At 39.6% G+C, this 21,831-nt stretch overlaps 1 protein-coding gene across 1 annotated transcript in view; it reads left to right on the top strand.

Moving 5' to 3' along the window:
* The window catches only part of STARD9 (StAR-related lipid transfer (START) domain containing 9), a gene marked incomplete at its 5' end in the record, with an annotated part of 60,820 nt that extends 40,601 nt beyond the window's left edge, over nucleotides 1-20,219 (top strand). Inside the window, 11 exons of the mRNA XM_009587033.1 lie at nucleotides 710-11,965; nucleotides 12,755-12,952; nucleotides 13,746-13,929; nucleotides 15,257-15,403; nucleotides 16,036-16,141; nucleotides 16,754-16,896; nucleotides 17,578-17,642; nucleotides 17,731-17,936; nucleotides 18,361-18,440; nucleotides 18,862-19,020; nucleotides 20,118-20,219. Of these exons, the coding sequence (XP_009585328.1) occupies nucleotides 710-11,965; nucleotides 12,755-12,952; nucleotides 13,746-13,929; nucleotides 15,257-15,403; nucleotides 16,036-16,141; nucleotides 16,754-16,896; nucleotides 17,578-17,642; nucleotides 17,731-17,936; nucleotides 18,361-18,440; nucleotides 18,862-19,020; nucleotides 20,118-20,219 (12,646 nt within the window). The remainder of the gene's footprint in view (nucleotides 1-709; nucleotides 11,966-12,754; nucleotides 12,953-13,745; nucleotides 13,930-15,256; nucleotides 15,404-16,035; nucleotides 16,142-16,753; nucleotides 16,897-17,577; nucleotides 17,643-17,730; nucleotides 17,937-18,360; nucleotides 18,441-18,861; nucleotides 19,021-20,117) is intronic.
* Between the last annotated feature and the right edge of the window lie 1,612 nt (nucleotides 20,220-21,831).

Raw genomic sequence — 21,831 nt, 5'->3', positions numbered from 1 at the left:
AGCTGTTTGTCCTTTTTCTTTGGATCTGTACAGTGCATTTCTTGCTTAGCTCTTTGACATGGCCTTTCTCACTGTTTTTTACATTCTTCTCTCAAGTCTTTCTGCACTTTTTACCTCTTTGTGAATGTTTTCCAGAACTGGCTTAACTCTTGTTCTTACCTTGTTCAAACTGTTGGTAAATGCTAATTTCTGCATAATTTTATCTTGATTAGGGTGAAACTCTTCCTTCAGAATATTTGTATCATTGGGGTTATTCTGGATTGGACTTTTAAGTTGGCCAGCCTTTCTCAAGCTAAATAAACCTCTCTAAAAGTTGGGATGCTAGGGTGTCTATCACAGCATGGTCCTGGAGGCAAGAAATAGCTAAACTCTGCTAAGTGGATTTCTGTGACTTAGAACCACTCTTTATTTTTAACTAATGTTTGCAGCTACTTGAGCCTACAGAGACTAAATACCAAGCTATACCATGTAGCATTGAGCTATTCCTTTGGGTTGCAGAACATATTTCAGGATATCTAGGGGACTGTATGGTTACTGACAGAATTTTAATTTTTTTTTTAATTATTTGCTAGGATTTGCTTTTGAAAGGCATTAAGATTGTTGCTTCATGTATTGTTAGTCTTAACTACAAGACATTACTGATGTGGAAGCGTTGTTAAATACATTTTTCAAGCAAGGATTGGGCTGTATTTCTTCTTTATTTCCACAGCTGTTTGTTGAAGAGGGAGACTGTCTCAAAATTATCTACCTCACCAAATATTGATCAAAGCTGTGAAAGCAGTATAACAGGGAGGTTGTCATCTGTAGAATATCTTTACAGAAGAGGTAAAGACGTTTCTGGGACTGATGACCTTACTGATGAAAAAGGGATCTCCTTTTCAGTCCAGAGGCAGCTAACTGAAAAACAAAAACCATCTTCATTTGGAAATAAAAAAGGAGCAGAAAAAGACTCTAATGATTCAGCTATCATGGCTTATATCAATAAAAATGATCAAAAAATTGAAAAGTTGGATGACAACCCAGGGCAAGCTGGATCTCAAAACCAGACCTCTAAAGGCTCCTCTCCTGATCTTCTTAAGGAGAAAGATGAGCCTGAAATCTTTATTACAGGGACAAGAATGACAAAAGCAAAGGTGCTAGGAGATTTAAGTCAGCCTGCAAGTAGCAATCTAGAACAAAATAGAGCTCAGGTGTCCAATAAAAAGACTAGAATGGATATCAATGGAAAAGGCCACAGGTCGTCTCCAGAAAACTTTCCTAAAGAAGTGAAGAAAACAGTGTATGGAAACCCACCATCAGCGCATCTAAACCAAACAGCCAAGAACTGGAAGAGAGAGACAAACTCAGCCTTGCCAAGTCATGAGAAATCATCAGTGGAACAGCAAGAATTTCTGATGGTGGCAACATCAGTAGGAAATCTCACTAAGATGAACACACAGGCACCACTCGCTTACGTTGAAAAAAAGTGGCACAGTGCTGAGATGCTAAGTGCTGGAGTGTCCAAAACGGCCACAGATGTGCTGCGGAACTGGCAAGAGGATGATGAAAATGAGATTTCTGATACTGACAGTTCCTATTCTGTAGATTCTCTCTCCTGCGCTTATGCAAAAGCTTTCACAGAGAAACTGAAACAAGAAGATTTTGACAGAAATAAATGTCTTGCCAACCCAGAAGATTCTGAGAGTGATGACAGTCAAATGTCACAAGACTCTCTGGTAGAAAAGGAAAATAAAGCCGAAAAGCAAAATAAAAGCCGATTTCACAAGTCAAAGGCCCACTATGAGCCAGCTAAGCTTTACAAAAGCAGAACTGATCACATTTCATCTTTGGTGACATCATACGCATCTTGTAGGAGGTTGGGAAAGCCTGAAAGAAGCTTTTCTTTAGACAGCTTAGCTGATGGAGAAGAGATGCCAGCAGAAGATCCAGTAGAAGAATTCAAATCTGATTCATCTGATGAAGTGCCAGCAGAGATTTTTTGGAAGTTACAGACTCCTAGATCACCAACTATACAGACTGAGGAAGACCATGAGTCCAAGACGTGTGACAGAGTTACAGAAGGGACAAATTATGATCTGAAGCTGAGCAGTTCCTTTTATTTGGATGCTAAACCACAGCCTGCTTCCAGTAATGCTCGCAAGCAGTTGCTGAAGGGGACAAAAGTCTCCTTTGTAGAACAAGAAAGGTCTCTTGACAGAAGACTGTATTACACAAGTGGAAATCCTTTGCTTGCTCCTGGTGCTTGGTCTTCCTGTGACTCAAAGGTTGACATCAGCAGCCCCAGAATAACAGCACCTTCTTCCCATGAAAATTTGGAATTTCAGGAAGCTCATCTGTGCTCTTGGAGCAAACCAGCGCTTTGGCTGAAGAAAGATGATCTAAAGCAGTCAGCTGCTGAAGTTTCTTTTGTTTCTGGCTCTAAGCAGATACACAGCATTACTCACTTATCACATCATATAAACGAAATAAACACAGTTTTCTCCTCTGACACATCAGAAGTACCTTTACCTGAAACAACAACTGGAAGCAGAGTTTCTGACAGTGGATCATTAAATAAGATTCTTAAGGGATGGACAAACTCTAATGAAAATTCTTCCTTGGAATCTCAAGATGTAAGGTCTTCATTTGTTAGCTCAGTAGGACCAAGCTCCTCTTTTGTTCCTATTTCAGCAAAGCATGATTATTACAAACATTCAAGGTCAAATCATCCTGAACAAGAACAACTGAATGAATTATCTACTTACAGGTCTACCACTGAACGCACACAAACATTCAGCTGTTTGGAAAGCGCCTCCACTGCAGACTGCTTGTCACTGGTATCGAGGAAAGAGGAGGATTCTCTCCCCACAACTCATCCAGAGCTGCCAAAAGATCACAATCTGAAAAAACCACCCTTTATTTCTGTGTTGCCTATGCACATTCTGGAGCAGAGAAATGGCTGTGTAGATGCAGAGTTAGAAGACGATTTCTTCAGAACTTTTGAAAAAGATGACCTCGATGATGACTACAATAACTTGATGACAAAATCAAGTATGACAGATTCAGGCAGCGGAAGTGCATCTGTCAATGCACCTGCTGCTGAATCTTCTACAGGACTTGCTCGTAATATGACCTCAACACAGACATCTGCAGTAAAACAAGTCCAATTTGGAAACCATGGGCAGCTTTTTCCAAGAAGGGAAATACTAACATGTTGTGACGAAGGTTTCTTTCTCTGTGACGTAACAAATGAGAACTACTCTCTAGTAAGCAGTTACAAGCTTCAGACATTGGCTGGACAAGGAGCAGAATCAGCTGTTACAGTAGGTCTCCTCAGATCTGGGGAGAGTAATTTGGAAACGATGCAAGAAACGGATTATGAACAAATATCTGCAGAAGAAATAATAACAGAGACAGATTTTTCCTCACGGAAGACAATATATCAATGTAACCCTTTAGCTGTTGCTCACAGTGCAAGTTACGACCAATCTGCAACACCAATAGAGATGTCTCAGAAAGAGATTATCTGTATGGAAACAAGCACAGATAGCTTGGCAGAGATTGTGCCGGAGGTGCCTTCATTCAGAGATAATGAAGAATATGAACCAAAGGATGAAGACTCGTCTTCACTGAATCATTATGAATTCAAAAGCAAACCTGTTTTAAAAAATTATTCCCATGAATGTGCTCTAGCAAACAGTCGGGCAAGTTGTTTATCCCAACAAATTTCAGAAAATTCTACATTGTGCATTGATAATGTAAGAGAAGAAAGCAGTGAAAACAAAGAACACAATGTCTTGAATTCTCAGGCTGTAGTTCAGAAAGATTTTTCATCCAAATATGAAAACTTAGTGGTGAATGAAGTAAGTTATCTAATAGTGAATGTAAACGGCAAAGACACCGAGTCCTTCCCTGCTGCTGTTTGTGAGAGTACAAATGATTTTATCCCAGAATCCACTTCAAGCATATTTTACAAAGCTTCAACAAAAGCTAATCTTTTTCAAAGTGCATCTGAGACTGAAAATTATGATAAACTATTGGAGCATGTCACAATAGTGAAAGGAGATTGTGATGGTACATCTAATCTTACTGTGGAAGTCAGTGCCACAGAAAGTTGTTCTGATGTACGTTCTGGCTGCCTTTGCACAACATGCTCTTCAAAATCAACAGAGCAGAAAAATAGTACGCATAAGACGACCGACATTTCTGTGGAATTTGATGCAACCATTCTCTTGGAAACAGAAACACAGAACAAATCTTTACTTGAATCAAGAGAAGAGGAAGAAGCCTTTTTTGAAAGTGATTGCCCAGAGGATATCTTGCTTGTTGAAGATGATGTAAGCTCAGAGTCGGGAAAAGTATTTGAGTACAACACAAATAAATCAGCTACTGTTTCTGAAGAGGAGAATCTGTATATAAATAAAGAATCCAAATTTTTAAGAAACACAGAAACCGATCCAGGAGAAACCATGGTTCCTTATCAGAATACAAAAGGAAACACTGATGAAGAAATAACAAAATTAATCAATAGTGCAGTCAACTTAGAAAAAAATGCATTGGAAATTAAATCCAGACAGATTGAAAGTTTACCTGACTACCCAGTAGCCAAAGTCCAAAGTGTAATTGAAGACCGAAGTGGAGAGGATTTTAAAGGCATTAGTCTATCTCAGAATCCAAAGAAATCTATTGATATTGTAGCTTGTGAAGTTCAGTGTGAGTTTTATACAAATCCGTGCCTGACACATGAAGAGGCGGAGAAAGATGAACTGCAGGTAGCCAGCACCAGGGTAGAACACACTCAGGAATCAAAAGCACTCGTGCATTCTGGCAGCCGACTTGAAACAAGCTTTTGCCAAAAAGAAAAAAGCGAGAAAATAGAAACAGGTATTTATTCACCAGAGTTTTGTGTTGCTCCCAAAACCACTCATTCAGCTGTGTGTTCCCACACAACAAATGTTACTCAGAATACTTCAGGCTTCCTTGATACTTGTGAGGGGCTTTTACAGATGGACAGTACAATAGAAAATGTGGGTAATACAGAGGACGTAGCTGCAACAGTACTAATCACAAGTAGGCAAGGAAATATTTTAGCAAAACCTGAAAATGAAGGACAAATAAATTCTAGCAATTTAATTGCACATTGTGTACCAAACTGTTTGCCCCAGGAAAACAAGGTTAATGAATGTGAAGTGACTGGGAGTGAAGAACAAATTATCATGACAAACACCAAGGGGCAGATTATTACGAGGCAAGAAGTCATAAGCGTAGATGAAAATGTTTTATGTACTGAAGAGTCTCCAGCTCTACATCAGACGTATTGTGACAAAGATAACAAAGAGGAAATTTTAAATCAATTTAAGATCCCTGAAAGATACCTGACAGCTTCAGGACTAGAACAGAATATACTGTTACAAGATGATTCAAGATGCCATGATTCTACTGAAATGAGTAAAGATGGTGGCTCAGTGGACTCTGTTACAGATACAAGAAATGCAGTCGTGAAAGATACCGATGCATATGAATATTCAGTTGATGATAGCATTGGTATTGACCAATATAGAATTGAACAAGAATTTGAAAGTCTCCACATTAAAGAGGACAGCCATACGTATATGAGTTGTTCTACACGATATCCTGAGCATGGCACTTCAGAAAACTTGAGTGTAAGTATCGTTAGAAAAAGACCTGATATTTGTGAATTGGATCCAGTAGGCTCCAGAGTTGAGGAGGAGAAAGTGCATTTGATGAATCTAGTACAAATGGCCAAAACAGAAAAAGAAAAGCAGGTGTTTGTAGAAAACACAAAGGAGGTAGAACTGATCATTTTACAAAACCTGAATGAACTATTCCCTGAAAACAAAGACAGCTGCCAAATGACACATGATGCCAGCAGATTAAATGAAATCTTAAGAGAAAGCCAGTGGGTGTCTACCAGCTTTTCTAGAAATAATGAAGATATCAGCAAGCAACAAAATTCACCAGCAACACTGACGTCTACTGAAAAAAACCAAGAAGGTTCACTTAAAGACTCCCCATGCCAGTCTGTAAATCACCTTTTATATCTTGGAGTAAGTGATGATTCCCATCTTGTTCAAGATGTTCCCACTGCATTGAAAGGACATGCAAAACCATCTAACAGCAGTGTTGGAACTGGAGCTGTTTTGCCTTACTATGAAACATTAATGGAGAGTGAGGTCTGTGTTGGTACGCCTGCTACAGTCAACAAAATGGAAGAAGACAAGTATCTTTCTGATACAACAGAAAGTAAGAATGTAGCTTTTCTGCAAACCAGGACCACACAGGACAGGCAGGAGGAACAATCCTTTGTATTTAACAATGCACCTGATTATGCCGTATCTGGGCAACCTGTCAATGAGAAGGACAGCTCTTCTGCTCCCTACGGTGCAGGCGGTCCTGAATCTGAAACTGTTGTACTTCAGCAAGGTGCCAAAGGAAACTCATTTTCCTTGGGAAAATTAGATCCTTCTGAAGATATAATTCAGGATGTTAACAACGCTCGTGAAGAATACAGTGTGGATTTAATGGTTAATAAACTATCAAAAGACTGCCTTAATTCCATAGAAGATACAGCTCAAGAGGAAAAGGATACCATTGTGCCTGATTCACTGCTCTTGGGTAATTCAAACCTGCTTTCTTCTTCAGAGAAAGAAGTGATGGAAGTTATAGGGGGGGGGGAAATGCATTCTTTACTAGAAATCTCGTTGCAAAAAATGTTTCACAATATTAATACAACTCAGAAAGTACTTCACTCAGGGAGTTTATCACAGCATGATGAGAAGGATAAATTTTTAAGCACAAGCTATACTACAACAAACAGTAAAAATGAAAATGCGAAGTTTCCTGATGTAGCTGGATATCAGCGTGGGCCCAGAGAAAATCAGGGGCATGGGACTTCTGAAGAGTGCTATGTAGACCAAATGGGCAGCACTGTTTCTGAGAATGCTTCAGCCCTTTTAGAAGGCCTGAAAAAGTCTCTGTGGGAAAATCCACATTATAGCAAAGAGTTTCTAAATTATAATAGGAACTCGGGCACTTCTGAATGTTCTCCTGGTGTCCTGAATCGTCCAGCATCATCTGCAGATGTTTTGATTGCCAGCAATGGAGACAAAGGTAAAAATGATGCTGTTCTCTCTGAAGAAACAAAATACTTTGAAAGTGAATCAAGTGATTTAAGTGTATCTGTAACTTTTCCCGATGTTTCTCAAAAAGGAGATGAAAGGAAAAATAATTCTGCAGTTGCAGAGGCCACGTATGGTCAGAATAATAAACTGCCTGAAAAAGTTGCAGGAACAGATCAAAAGGAGAAAATAATTCAGGGTTCTTTCCAGAATTGCAATGACATAAAAGAAAATACAATTCATGAGTACTCAGAACAATACAGTAACACTTCTAGTGAGACTGTACCAGAATTGGGCTCACTTACTTTTCAGAGTCGAGGACAGACTGGCAGTAAAGAATCAAAGTCTCTTCCATCCTGCTTTGCAGAAGATGCTCCAACTGATACACAATTTGAAAGCTCCAAGAACTTCAGTGCTTTTGACACTTCTTGTTTACTTGATGACTTAAAATCTCTAATGTTTAGTCAGCTTGAGGACTCACTTCAAGACACTTCTTTGGCTGAGCAAGTGTCCTCCAGTTCTGCAGATGTGTGCTCTGTAAAAGAAGGAGATTTTCCCCAAGCACTTGCAAATGTCAATCACCCATCCTTAACACCATTTTCAGAATCTTCTTTAACTGCAGATATAGGCCGTGGTGAAACGGGCACATGTGATATCTCACGTACAAGTATATTGAAACATTCTCCATTTGCTGTTTTGCAAATACAAGACACTCAGTCTGATAAGGCTGTGGTATTCGATGAGCCGATACGTGCTTCAGGAAGTATTTTACTTTCTCTTGCAAAAGAAAACAGGCATTGTCCAGTATCAGACACAGACTCGACTTCATATAAAAATTCTGCTGTAAATGGGGAACCTGTATATAGAAGTAATCGTAAAAAATTTGACAATGATATAAAAGTTGATCAGCACCACTGGGGTAAAGTTCCACCACAAGAAGCTTGCACAGAACACACAGAGAAAGTACTAAACGATAATTCTCTTTTATCACCATCATTACCTTTTTGGGATGCTGGAAGGGCAATTCTTGTTAAGGAGGGACAAATGAGAAAAATACTTAACAGAAATGAGGAAGAACTGCATTCAAATACTGAGGCTGAACATTTTGAAGTAAAGACAGAGCAGAGAAAAGCATTAAGTAGAGAACCTGTTGAAAAGCAAACTGATGTATCCTCAAATTCTGCAAATGAATTCATAGGCTCAGAAGTTACAATGTTGGAAAATCTGTATCCAGGAGATGTTGATGTGGATTCCGAACACACCTGCAATTCATTTAGTCCAACATACCCCACATACAGCAGAAGCACTGATCCCAGACGACTGTATCACACTGTCTTGGGTTTTGAAAAAAACCCTGCAGATCTGCAAGATAATTGTCAGTATGTGCCTACAGGTGAACAGATAGAACAGGTGCCAGATAGAACAAATACAGATGGTAGAAAAGAGATTTTATTTTGCAAAAATAATACAGGTTCAAGTGTTGTCAGCCCTGCCGATGATGCTGATGCAGACAATTGTTCAACAACGGAAGACGCTATAATGAGGAGTAAGACTCTGAAATCAGAAAGACTAAAGTTTTCTGTAATGAATAATGAAAGTACCTCTGTAAAGTTTTTACCAGAAAACCATGATTTGCCTCCTCAAGAATCCAAATTGGTGCAATTCAGGAGCAGAAGATCATATTCTACCACACGGAATACAAAGAGCTGTAACCAAAGTGAACTGAGACCTTATTTACAAAGTCACAGACTATCAGCCCCAGCTATTGCTGTCTTTTCTGATACAGAATGTACTTTGGAAGCTTCATCTAAGGCAGATCCTTTGTTATATTCTGCATCTAAATCACTACAAGATTTAAATATGAGTGTAGAGCCTCCATCACCAACTGAAGATGATCTTCATGGAATTGAAAGATTTTCAAAGCAGGAATCAAAGAACTTTTTACAGGTTAAATCTAAACCCAGATTTCAGCAAAGAATGGCACAAACGAAGCAGCTTGCAAACTGTGATCCCAAAAATTTACAAAATTTTGCAGCAAGAACCCAAAGCAGCCAGCCTTTAAAAGACTGTACTACTCACTCTCCATCATCCTTACTGCACACAGCTCACAGTTCTGTGGGTGCAGAAGCAAATGTCCATTCAAAGAGTAGTTCTGTAGCTCAGTGTAGTGAAGGGAAAGTTGAAGAAGAAGGATACCAGCCAGAAAGAGATTTATTTTTGCAAGACAATAAAGATACAATGCATTTTAGTTCAAGTGATATCAACCCATATATACATCCATGGCAACAAGATGGATCGTGCAAGATTGGCTGGAAACAGTATGTTTTTGGAAGTGCAAGTGATGTCTCTTGCAATCAAATTCCTTTAAACCTGGAAAATCATAAAGTTATGAGATGTTCCAGTGTAGACAATGGATTGAATTCTCAAAATTCTCCTTTTCATTCTCATCTCAGTTCATATGCTACAGCAAAAGTTTTATCGAGCACTTTAAGCAGCATTGAAGGTCTTCAAGCATGGGACAATGTCAGACAAGACTTTCAATCTGCATACTCAAGTGACAGTACCAAGCAGTATAGCAACGTATCCAGTGAAACACTGGAAACTAATCCAGAAAATAACACTGCTGAATTTGAGAATCCTTCTGCACAACCTGGTAACTCTTCAATGCAGGTTGATGAAATTGTGTTATTATATCCTTCTGAGTCTGAAAGGTCTTCCAAAAAACCACCAGGGATTACATGTGAGCAGGGAACACAAACAGCAACTACAGGAAGGTATAAAAGGCAGAGAAGACATCAGAGGAGTTATACGGATGTTTCTGCAAGAAAGCAGGAAACAAAGAGAGATTTATTTCATCAACCTTCCTCTTGGACAAGCATGCAGAACCTGTCCATGCATCTGTCACAGCTTCTTCAGAACACCTCTGAGCTGTTGGGAAACCTCTCCCAACAGACTATTATAGATAATGAGCAAAATGCCAAAATCAACCAAAGAGGAACTGAAAAGGCTGTAAAGGTTACTAGATCAGATAGCTGCACTCAGACTACAGCAGATGTAGGCACTCAAACTGAGACTTTGGAAGAGCCTCAAAGCAAACACGAAGAAAAACAAGTGGAGGCAAAAATGGAAAATGAATTGAAGGCAGCTCAGGCAGTAAATGTTGATTGGAAAGGAATAGGTGCAGATGCTGTAGGTAAGATTCCCAAAAGGAATGAGGAAACACTCTCTCTTGAAGAAAGACCGCAAGAACGAACAGGGATGAGAAATCTGGGCAATCCTGACTTCCATGACAGTCTTGACAGCATTTTGGAAGACTCCTTCATGCGTCTGCCTCTCTTACCCAGAACCTCCACTCCTATCTTAGATTTTCAAAAAACATCATTAAATGCACAGCAGAATGTTGCTTTTGCTAGTACCAGAGTTTCATCTGTCACATCATCTTCGCTGAGTGCAGGGCAAGATGGTTCTTCGTGCACTGTAGTTAGCAGCCCTACTAATAGTGCCTCTCAATCTCCAGCATCTTACGCTCAGGATAAAAGAAGTGTCAATGAACTAGAGGTTCCAGCAGAAAGAAAATTTTGTTACAAAAACACCCTGCTGGTCGATAGGGCCTCTTCCCCTATTCTTACTCTTAGTGCTAGTCCCAGCAGCCAGACTGCTTTTAGCAAGTCTGTCTGCCCTATTAGGGAACCTCTTGGATATTCCAGTGATGCTTCAAGTCCCCTTCACAACCAGAGAAAGCAGAGGGCAGGTCCGCAGTCCAACATGCAACCTCACATGGACAATTTTTCGCAGACAGAAACAGACAGTGAATCTAGTGCTTCTAGAGAACATAAGGGCATAAGAAAGAAATCTGGAAGTTTCCCAGAAAAGAAAGCAGCCAAAGAGCTTTTAGGACAGGATGGTTCAAAAGACTTGGAACAACAGCATAGACTCACGGTTGACACCCACACTACCATTTGTGCAAAACGACTGTATCACTCTAGTAGTATGTTGGAGGTGTCAGGCCACAGGGAAGTTTTAACAGGTGATCTCAGAGACCGCAGTCCACTGGCACGTTCGCTTCGTTGTATGTATGTCACGAGGGGAGGAAGAGGTTCTTCAGCTGGAATCGGACATGAAAAATATGTTGGTAATTCTGATACTGCTTTGATTCGTACCTACTCACCTCCAAATGCTGACTTACTTTTTAATCAAAAAATAAGTGCCACCTGTTCAAGTAAGACAAATGCTGGTGCATCCTCAGAACCTCTGGTAGAAGCATCTTCTCTACAATTTCAGGATTTCTTCTGGAAAAATGAAAACTCCTGCCCTCCCCCGCTCTCTGATGTGAGCGATGTGCAAACTTCCTTCCAAGACGACAATACAGATTCTGTCACTGAAAGCGAATGTGACACTGAAATTCCTCTCAACAAAAATACTACATTTGCAAAGCCTTACAGGCCTCGGAGCTACAGCCTCCGTGACTTACCAATACACAATAAATTTAGCAACTGGTGTGGTGTTAAGGGCAGTCCTCCTCCTTCGTTACTCAGCTTGAGCGGCAGTGTGACCGATTTACGAAGGCAGGCAGAAAAGAAACTTAGAAGCACACGAGCAACAGAAATGGAAGGGAAATCCCAGCTTTGTGACAGCAGGAGCAGAGAGATCGAGAGACTTCAGAGAGAGCGCGCTCAGATCATGTCTGGCATTCACCTGGACCTGCATCAGCATCCCCTCACGGTGGAACTGACCGAAGCAAAGCTTAATTACGGCATCGGGGAAACGGACGCCCTGCTGAGGGTCCTTCAGAGTGGAACTGCAGATGACCTGGTGGCGATTCCAGTGAAGCAGCAACTTTATGAAAGGTAAATTATTTAAAGTAATGTTGTATTAAGTATTTTGAATACACTTCACGTACACTTCATGCAGGATAAATAACATTTAGTAATGAGCACTTAATCAGTTAGTCACACTGAGTGAACTGTATGTGAAGAGATATAGTATTAAGCTTATTTTATATACAGTTAAGTAATGCATTTAAGACAAAATTCAAGAAAATAGGGAAAAGTATAAGATTCGGTGTAATTCAGATCTAGTGTCACCCCACTCTTAATTTCTAGCAGCTATGAGAGTTATCATGTGTACCTGGTGATCGTGGGAATATGTTTAATTGATTTATTGCAATGTAAAAATAATTGATACATCCTATTTATGGGAATATCTCATTCATGCTTCTGTGAATAAAAGCTGCTGTCTGCATATGCAAAAACATAATTATACAAAATAAATTATAAAAAAATCAAGATCCTAGATTCTTGCGATTGGATTATAGAACTCAGTTTAGGTAGCTGTTGTAACTAAAAAAATTTAGGAGTAGCTACATTAGTCTTCATCCTCAAATTGCCTCTCAGCCATTGCAAGCAGTAATCAAGACCCTCTTACGCATTTCCTACTGTTATAAAAGCAGTGGAGTTTGAGTTTCTGCGTCATCTGTCAGCACGTGGCCAAAGGAGTATTTGCAAGAGGAGTGTATGGTATTAGATTCCTATAAATTTTTACATTACAAAGCTACCTAATATTTAAGTGTTTTTTAAAATCAGAAAATGTAACTTTGCAGGGTGCATTTTGTCACTCTAATCATGTTTCCCTGACAGACACATGAGGACTATTGAAACTCTGAGGAAGGAAAGAGAAAAAAGGCTGCAAAGATACCAAAGAAGCCGAAGTCTGAGTCCTCAAAAGCATTTGAGTCTGTTGCAGGTGCTGGATGCAAGTCAGAGGGATCTAGATCTCCCCAGCAAACGCCGAGAATATCTGCAACAACTGAGAAGAGATGTGGTGGAAAATACCAGGTAGGGCATTAGAAACCTCTCTTTTGGCACGATTTACGTTAACAGTGTTCACAACGGGTGCACCTTAATGGTTCTTACTGACATCTGAGACTTCTGTGGCAGAAGAATTCTTCTCAATGCGGAAGTGTTAAACTTTGGGATAGAAAGTGCTTTCAGGAAAAACCTGGGCCCGATTTTAGAAAACATTCATTAAAATCTTCCGTCTAGTTTAATTCAGTCCATAACAAGTGTCTAATTTATTTAATGTGTATGATGTATGGGGACAGCCAAGTATTCAGTCTTGACTCACTGTAGACCAATCTGTCTTCTTAGTCCTTCACTAACTTAAAAGCCACATGAAATAATTAGGTTTCACGTTAACTATCAAAAAAGTTCTGCAACCCTTCACCATTTAGAATTTGAGTTTCTCATCCACTATATCCCCTAAATGACTTTTGCTTCCTTTGCAGTAGGTCAGGAGACAGTTATTTTCCCAACACAATTATTTTGCCTGTCATATGCCAAAGCGGTAACCTTAGATCATATGGAGAGCTGACTCAGAAACCAGTGCAATTGCTGGAGTAATCCCAGTAGTAAACTGAACTTGCAATCTGAATAATTTTCCAAGGTTAATGTCCATGCAGCCTTTAGTGAGCAAAGAGAAACTTTTTGGAGGCTAATGTGGTGGTTTTTAATTGCTTTTCTGGCAAATTTTCCTGTTCCGTGTTGAAAGATGATTTTCTCATGGTATTTTGTCAGGTGACCCAATTTCAAGTAATTATGTGTGTTTTCCCCCACGTACCTATCCTTACAGAGTTCAAGAACCAAAAAGAAGAAGCATTCAGCATCCTTCAGACATTGAACTGTTGCTCCGAGACTACCAGAGGGCACGAGAGGAAACCAAAACTGAAATTGCACGAGCTAGGGACAAACTTCGGGAGAGAGCTGAGCAAGAAAAAAGGCGTATACGGGAGCAAATATTTTCTCAGCTGCAGAAGGTGAGCATTACAGAGGAAACCGTTACGCATTATTCACATCAATGCATTTTTTTAAAAGAAACTTTTCCTTGGCTAAGTCATTCTCCTGTTTGATGCACATCAGCATAGAAAACCCAAAGAATTAAATGCAAATTCGTGCTTAAAAAAATCTCAGTAATACTGAACTGATACTGTTGATGCTTCTGAACTACATCTTCCTGAAGCCACATTTTACGTACAAGAAACTCCTAATGTTTTCTCTTTGGATTGAGCTTACACAGCCATCCTGTGGGGCATCTGGCCAGCCTATGGAGAGTTTTCCTAAGGTATATGGAGCTTATTTCAGTATGTACTTAAACACGAAGGCCTTAATTCTTTTCTTTTTTCTGTTTCTCTTTTTAGATTGTCCTCTGTGTGTGCATTTGTCCCATACTTTTGTTTTTTTCTTCTGCGCTTGTTACCCATCTTGCACAGTCCAAGTGTGTGCATTTTTCTCCCAGATGCAAGGACAATACCTCGTTAGGATGTGTCTGTTCTGGCCAGTTTCTGACTATCCTTTTATGCAGTAACCTTTGTCGCTGCCTGACAATGCAGCTTCAATCGTAGCTGCAAACCTCCTCTCCTCAGACGTGTGTATGTGGTGCAAAATGTGGTGAACACTCATTTCATTGCTCTGCACCCTGTAAGGCACCTCGAATTCAGGCACCTCCACTGGATGACTGGCCCTTACCACATCTGCTGCCATATTTTTCTTGTGAAATGTAGATGTTGGAAAACTGAACCTAAAACTGCCCTTGAAAGTATAAATAATCTTGAAGTTCTCGGTATTTTCTTATTTAATTTTTATTTCATCTTCTGGGCTGGCATTGAGTGAGTTGCATTGGTTAAAGTAAAATCTTCAGTCTTTAACAACTACATTTGACCAGCAAGTTAAGTCAGGGGCTACTCGAGAAGTGGGCAAAGAGCAACAAATGGGACTGAAAATTTTGAGATTTTTTTTAAACTTCTTTTTCCCCTTAAAAACATCCTAGCATTGGTTTGATAGCCTGGACTCTCGTATGTGAAGAATAACAACAGCAGAAGCTGCATTTTCCCAGACTGCCAGGTTTTACAGGATGATTTGCTCTATGGCTTGTATAATCGTAGTCTTTCAAAAGAGCCTGCTTATTTAATATTTTTTGTATGGCAACAGCTTTTGTCCTGTCAACACTCCTTGAAAGAAATCGGACTTCTTTAGATTATTCCTCTTTCATCTTTCAGTGCTGTTATCATTGATTTGACTAACTGTTGTGCAAGGTAAGTTTTGTGTGGGTTTTCTTTGTTTGTAATACTGTGATACCTGTTACAGGAAGAAGCAAGGCTGAAGACTCTCGCAAGTACAAGCACTTTATGTACAGACTCCAGCCTCAGCCTCTCCTCTGGCCCAACATCGGGTTACAACAGCAGTAATACTGCTACCTATACTGCAAGTAACCTCAGCAGCCAGGAAGGACAGGTGAGAAACAACTGGCCTGTGAGACTGGGATCTCCTGATGCTTCAACAATAACAGAGGGAGAATGTAGGAACAGAAACCTTTTTTGAGATGGTTTGTATTCTGTCACAGCTATCAAGCAGGACAAGTTTGTGTCACTAGTACATGGAGGGGTAACATGGGGTGGAGGGAGCATTACCATGTAATTGCAAAGGACTCTGACACTTATTTTTCTGACTTTTTTTTTTTAAACTCATAGATAAATCCAGATAGCGTTACTGTTGTCAGTAATGCCACTATCTGTCAAATGTGTTAGAAACAACAAGCTTTTTCTTGTGATAAACCAGAATATGATATTCTCAGTGTGCCTTCCTTAACGATGCATGCATTGACTTAAGAGTTTGTGTGCATGAACATGAACTTTCCTGAAATTACTTTTTGGACTATGCACCTGCGCTAGCTTCTCACACTTGGTTTGCTTAATTTCCTAAATCAAGCTATCATTTCATAACCAGGGGAAAGCCAAAGGAGTTACCTTATGATAAAGAGGAGCTTCCAACCTTGTAAGGCAGATTTGCTATGAATATTCCACTTGCATAATTTATTTTTCCCAGTTCACACCAAAAGCTCTCACTTCTGCTCTTTCTTAAATGAGGTTTCTTCTGGAAATGCTTTGCTTTCAAGAGATACACGAGGTCGTTCAGCTGTTAGAAATAGTCAGCTTTATGTGTTAGAGCAACTACAGAAGGATTCAACATTTGGTAAGTAAAACATACGTCTGCTTATGTTTGAGTTGTATCCCAAAGCCTAATGAGATTTGTTATTTATGCAAATCAAAATCTAGTTTGATTCTAGGTATTTTGAGGATGTCCCTATCATTACATGACTTCAGAAAAATATTGTCAACCAATAGCCAGAGCTTGCTTAGATTTTCTTGAGAAAGTAAATGGTGATTTGGTCCTTCTGAAGTTGGTCTTTTGATGTGGTAACATCAAACCACAGTGTTCTGAGAGGATACGAGGATAATGCTTTGAATGAACCAAGGAAGCATGCGGGGGCTAAAGCTGCAACGAGTGTAGGATTGTACATGCAAGTTCTTATTTTTATGCTCAAGACTGATGTTGCCTATTCTGCCTTAGGTTATTTAATTAGCTTATATGCAGTAATAACTGTTAAACTTGAGTAATGCAAGATGTAACTGTAGTGTAATTACCAATGCAGAGATTGTCTAGACAACGGATGTTATCAGTCTTACATCGGGATAGAGTGGATTGGGTGCTCCAATGGAGGGTTTAAGTCCCTACAGCTGCAGAGTAGTGGTGGGTTTCCTTTTTATTTTATTTATTCTCCTACGGCTTTTTTCTTTCCCGCAGAAGCCAGCAGAATTCAGCCACCCCTTCCTTCTAGTAGCATCAGCTGTAGGTTCACTCATGGATTAACTGTTTCCGTCAGCTCCTCTTCAACAAAAGGATACCAAGATTTATCCAAACATATCTTGGCTAATGCTACCACTGAGGTAAGTAAATAAGCAGCGTTTTCACTTATTCCTGTACCTCCTACTGGAAGTTGTAGCAAAAATGGGTGGGACAAGCCTTGTTGTTCTACACTGCAGTAGTTCCCTATTTGTCAGTTAAAGAGGGACACACCGAGCAATTTTAAATGGCGGGGGAAAGTGAGCCAGGCTGCAGCAGCGGGGTTCAAAAGAGACTGTTGCATGTTAGTTGAAATGTTTGAGTGAAGCTGGTTGAAAATGCTGAACTCTTCTAGCGTCCAAGAATTCCTACAGTGCAGGTTTGATGTGTATGACAAGATGTGAGTGTGTAGTTTGTTAGAAGGAAAGCATACCGGCTTCCTATTTCAGAGCAGGTAGAATCACTTCAACATCATTTGGAGATACATGCTCCACCCTCTCCCATTTTCTCACAAGAGTTTAGGCTAGTATACAGGCTTGGGTGCTTTTTTTTATCTCTCCCTCCCCCTCCCCCTCTCTCTCTCTCTCCTCCTTCAGCAGAGAATATGATAGGCAAGTCAGTCTGGCTGTAATACTCCCTAAGGATTACTAGCACTGTAAAACTCTTTGTGGTAAAGCCAGCTTAGTAGTTTGAGTAGAAGATAGTGTAGCAGCATGTAAAAGCTGAACACAATTTACAGTTTATACAACTTTCTCTTACCTGTACATTTGTCATTGTTTTCTAAGGTAATGGCAGCATGCTCTCATAACCTGAGGAATCTCTACACATGCCAAGCAGCAGCTGGTTGGAAGTAAGTTTATGGCAGGTCTTTATAATGGGAGGCCTTTTTATGTAGTTGGCCCTCTTGTGTGCAAATACCTTTCATTCGTCTTTGACAGATACCAATGTACAGAAAAAGAGGTGCTGGTTTACTACAAAGTCTTCCCTTCAGCAACAAGGCATGGGTTTCTGGGAGCAGGAGTGATAGAGAGACCTCTTCCCTGTGTGTGGGGACTAGTGAGAGATCCTGGCAAAAGGCACCTGTACGACAGAACTATCAACACAGCTCGAATACACAAGAAGGTAACCAGCCATATTCAGCTGGGTGAGTATCAACACAAACAACTGGCCACCGTTATCATTATGTACTTTCTCAGCTCAGGTTGTCAGCCAGGAAGAAATTCAGAGGCATCTTATTTCATTTCTTCAGGTTTGAATAAACAATTTCATTATTTAATATGGGAACTTTGCTTTTGCAAGCCTTGTCCAAAGTAAGGATAATATTAAACACGTCTCACTGCAGAAGTACAGCTAGAGACAGTAGTTGGAAAGTCAAAATACATCTTAAGTGGCTTGAAAAAGCATCTTAGTGACACATTGTAGCATATGAACTAGAGCTCTGCTCTCAGACAACAAGAAGTCAAAATAAAATATGCATGTGCATTTAAGGGATGGGGGGAAAATTGTGACAAGTTAAAGTTGTCAAAGTCTAATTCCCCTTTTTTTGTTTTGGGTGTTTTTTTCCACAGTATATTTAGTGACCGATACCTCCCTATGTTACCTAAAGCAACCCCGGGATTTCTGCTGCATTACTGTAGAAGCCAAAGAGGTAAAGTGAACGTTCTTTCTGAAGCAGAGAAGAGTACTTGTTCTGAACTCATGGTTCAAGGACAAAGGAGAGAAGGAAGGGAAGTCCATGTGCATATTTCCAGAAGTGACAGTGTAACAGGAAGAAAAGCCATGCTGATACGACACAAGTGAATTATGTATAAACCCCTCTTGTGAATGACAATCGTCAACCAAGCCCCACTAGGCAGTAACACAAGTGTTACACAGTATATTCTGGTTACAAACATGCAAGATTATGACAAAAAATTATTTAATAAATAACACAAGAAATATTATTTCTTATTAAAAGAGTTCTTTTAAGTAAGTAATATGAGAAATATGCCTCATGGCAAACAAAGAAAACATTACTATATGCATAAAAATTTGTTCAGCTTGTCATCTTTACACTTCGTCACATGCAGGAGAACCTGTCTGTCTTGGCTATTCAGTCTGTCTGCGATGCATCCATGCCTCACCCTTGTAAAGAAGTGGTGAGAGGGGAGATTTTGCCAAGTGCTTGGATACTGGAACCTGATGTAGTGAATGGAAGAGATGTCACCAGAGTTATTTACATGGCGCAGGTAAGATTTTGCTCCATGTCCAACTGTGAATGCAAAATGCCGTTACACATCAGAACACTTAAGAGCTGGTAACAAAAGTAACAAAAAATGTAATCCTTATGCTACGCTCCATGAAATGACCATAAAAGTCGTTCTACTTCACACTGTTATCTAGCATGATGTACAGTAATGCAGAGAGAATCTTACTAGGATTGTGCTTAAGCACACGATCCCAAGTTTTCACAGCATCTAAAGCTGCTCCCTTGGATACCAAGACTCTTCTGTAAAGGTTTATTAGCAATTTTAGTATGTGTTGCATTCTCACATGGTGAGCCAGTCGGGAGAGTCTTGTTTGCATTTTCATCTTGCTGTGGACACAGGAAGTCCACTTTGGGTTATACTGTTTTCAAAATGCATGGAAATACTTCTTGTTAACTTTTTTTAACTGAAGTCATTAATTCTTCACATTTAACAGATATAAAAGAGAAGTCAAGGTTAGGATTCCAGTTAAGAATAAGAAAATCCTGCCATCCATTTATTACAGACTTACCTGAAAAGTAGGCTCTCTTTGAGACAGTGGTACTTAAAAATGTCCAGAAGAGAATACCATAATGTGTATAATTTATTTTAAAGTGCTCATCTGAGAGCTAAATGGCATTAGTCCTTTAAACTTACCTATAAAACATGTTTTTAAGCTACAATTTAAAAAATGTTATCTTTAAATTATAGTAATTAGTATATGCATTTTACAATGCTTATGTGTAATGTATATGCATTTTAAAATTTTGTATGTATTTTATGTTGCACTTTAGTATATGCATCTACATTTTCCGTAACGCTGTATCTGTCTCCAACTAATAATATTTAATCTAAGCTCAAACTCAAAAGCAGTGTGGGTCGTACCTGCTGCAAGTAACATCAAATAGCAAAGCTTTGAAAGTCTATGGAGTACTGGGAAGGAAAAGATACAAACCACACAGTAATGACAGCATTTGGCTGTGAACTACTTTTGCGCTTAACGTATACTTGCAACACCAGAGCTGTTCCAGGCTGGAGAAGTGTTTTGTTCAACAACAGGTAGAAACCACAACATACGGCCTTTCTTCTCATTCCTGCAGGTGGATCTCGGTGCCCCAGCTATCCCCGCAAGGCTCCTGAGTTCCATTGCTAAGCGACAGCCTCTGGTGATTGCTCGACTGGCACACTTTCTTGCTAGTTAGCGTTTGGTACAAAACTGGACACTTAACAACAGCTGAAAGTTCACGAAGAGACACGAGCATCTGTAAAGGTAATGTAAAATGCTGGCTCATTAGTCACAATCAAGCCTCACTTGAGAAGCCTAACTGCTAATGGACTATACAAAAGTATAGTTAGAAAAAGGATCATTTATTTTAGCCAACGCTGCTCAGAAGAAACCCAGCAAGTTTTATGGGGAACCTGTCCTCCTGAAGACAGCTGTGGAAAACCTCCATGAACAGCAGGAAAGTGTGCTGTCTCTATAAAGAGCAGAGGAAGAGACTTCGCTTTACAATGGCCAGCATCTTACATGCAGAAGTCTATTATTTAATTTCTGTTTCCAAGGAGCTTCAAAGATCAACCTTCTTTCTTTAAGAAAGTTTAGGCAGCAGTGAGAAAAAGGCAATGGAAGCAATGAAATGCACCACAAACTGGAAACAGTACATGTATGGCTTAAGACCTTTTACAAGCTCTTGAGCAGAGCTGCAAGGCCACTTTCTAATGTTGAGATAAGTATCAAATGCAGAATTCCTAACAGTGCAGATAAATCATTTAACTTAGCTAGCTGCCTGTACTTCCCCTTCAGAAGGGAAGTTAAAACAGCACGATATCCACTAGTCATCCTACACCCTGGGTAGATTTTTCTCATGAAATTGGCTGACTACTTGCAGCCAATACAAGGTATTTCAGATTGCCACTACACTATGCAGCATCAGTGGAAACCGCCACACCTCAGGACACAGTTTTACTGCACTGCAGAATTAGGTGCTTTGAAATAAAGAAACCAAACTGACAGTTGTAAACAGTCACACTTTGTAATTACTAGGGAGTAGTACTGAGAATTCAGCTTGTTTCTAAAATTTAAATCCTGCAAATAAGAGTAGTTACAGCATTTTTCCACAATGGCTTTTTCCATCAGCCCTTCTACACTTTTACCCAAATGCATTAAGAGTTAAAAATCAAGCCTGGTCATAGTCTTATCGCAATTCTTTGTTCATAACATGACCAGCTGTCTCACTGCAGTGACTACAGACTCTTCCCATTCAATTACCTCATGGTATTTCTGTTGAATTTAGTCCAACAATCCTGCTGTCAGGCTTTACATGTTTGTTCGACACACTCCCTAGTTTAGTCGCACATTCCTAAAATTAAACAAAACCACAACCGACTCAAATATCTGAATAACTTCATTTAGTTCTTCAGCACAACAGTAAAGAATCACTTTAGATATCTTACCTAAGCAATAAAAGCTGCTGTGATATGCTTTCTTTAGCTCAAAAAAGCCCACATTGTTCAAGAAGCTGTTGCACTTTAAATTTGTCAAGTGAGAGATATGTATTCAAGCATCCAACTTACCAGAGTCAGCGTCTGCTACTTTAACACAGTTACTTTCAGTAAAAGATGCATTTTCCCAGCATACAGGGAAGTTAGCCGCACTTCCCACCTTTGAGTTCAAGAGCCAAAATCTACTTTTACTATATCTTTGCACAGGTGTAATTTTGGCTCTCAGCTTCTATGTTACTTCCTGTTATTAATATATTAAGTTTTAAAAGAAAAAATAATCGCTATTTTAAATTGATATTTAAGAAAATAGCA

Source organism: Fulmarus glacialis, unplaced genomic scaffold, assembly GCF_000690835.1.
Source record: "Fulmarus glacialis isolate BGI_N327 unplaced genomic scaffold, ASM69083v1 scaffold17381, whole genome shotgun sequence".
Lineage (NCBI taxonomy): Eukaryota > Metazoa > Chordata > Aves > Procellariiformes > Procellariidae > Fulmarus > Fulmarus glacialis.
This window is presented reverse-complemented; position numbering and strand designations above follow the sequence as displayed.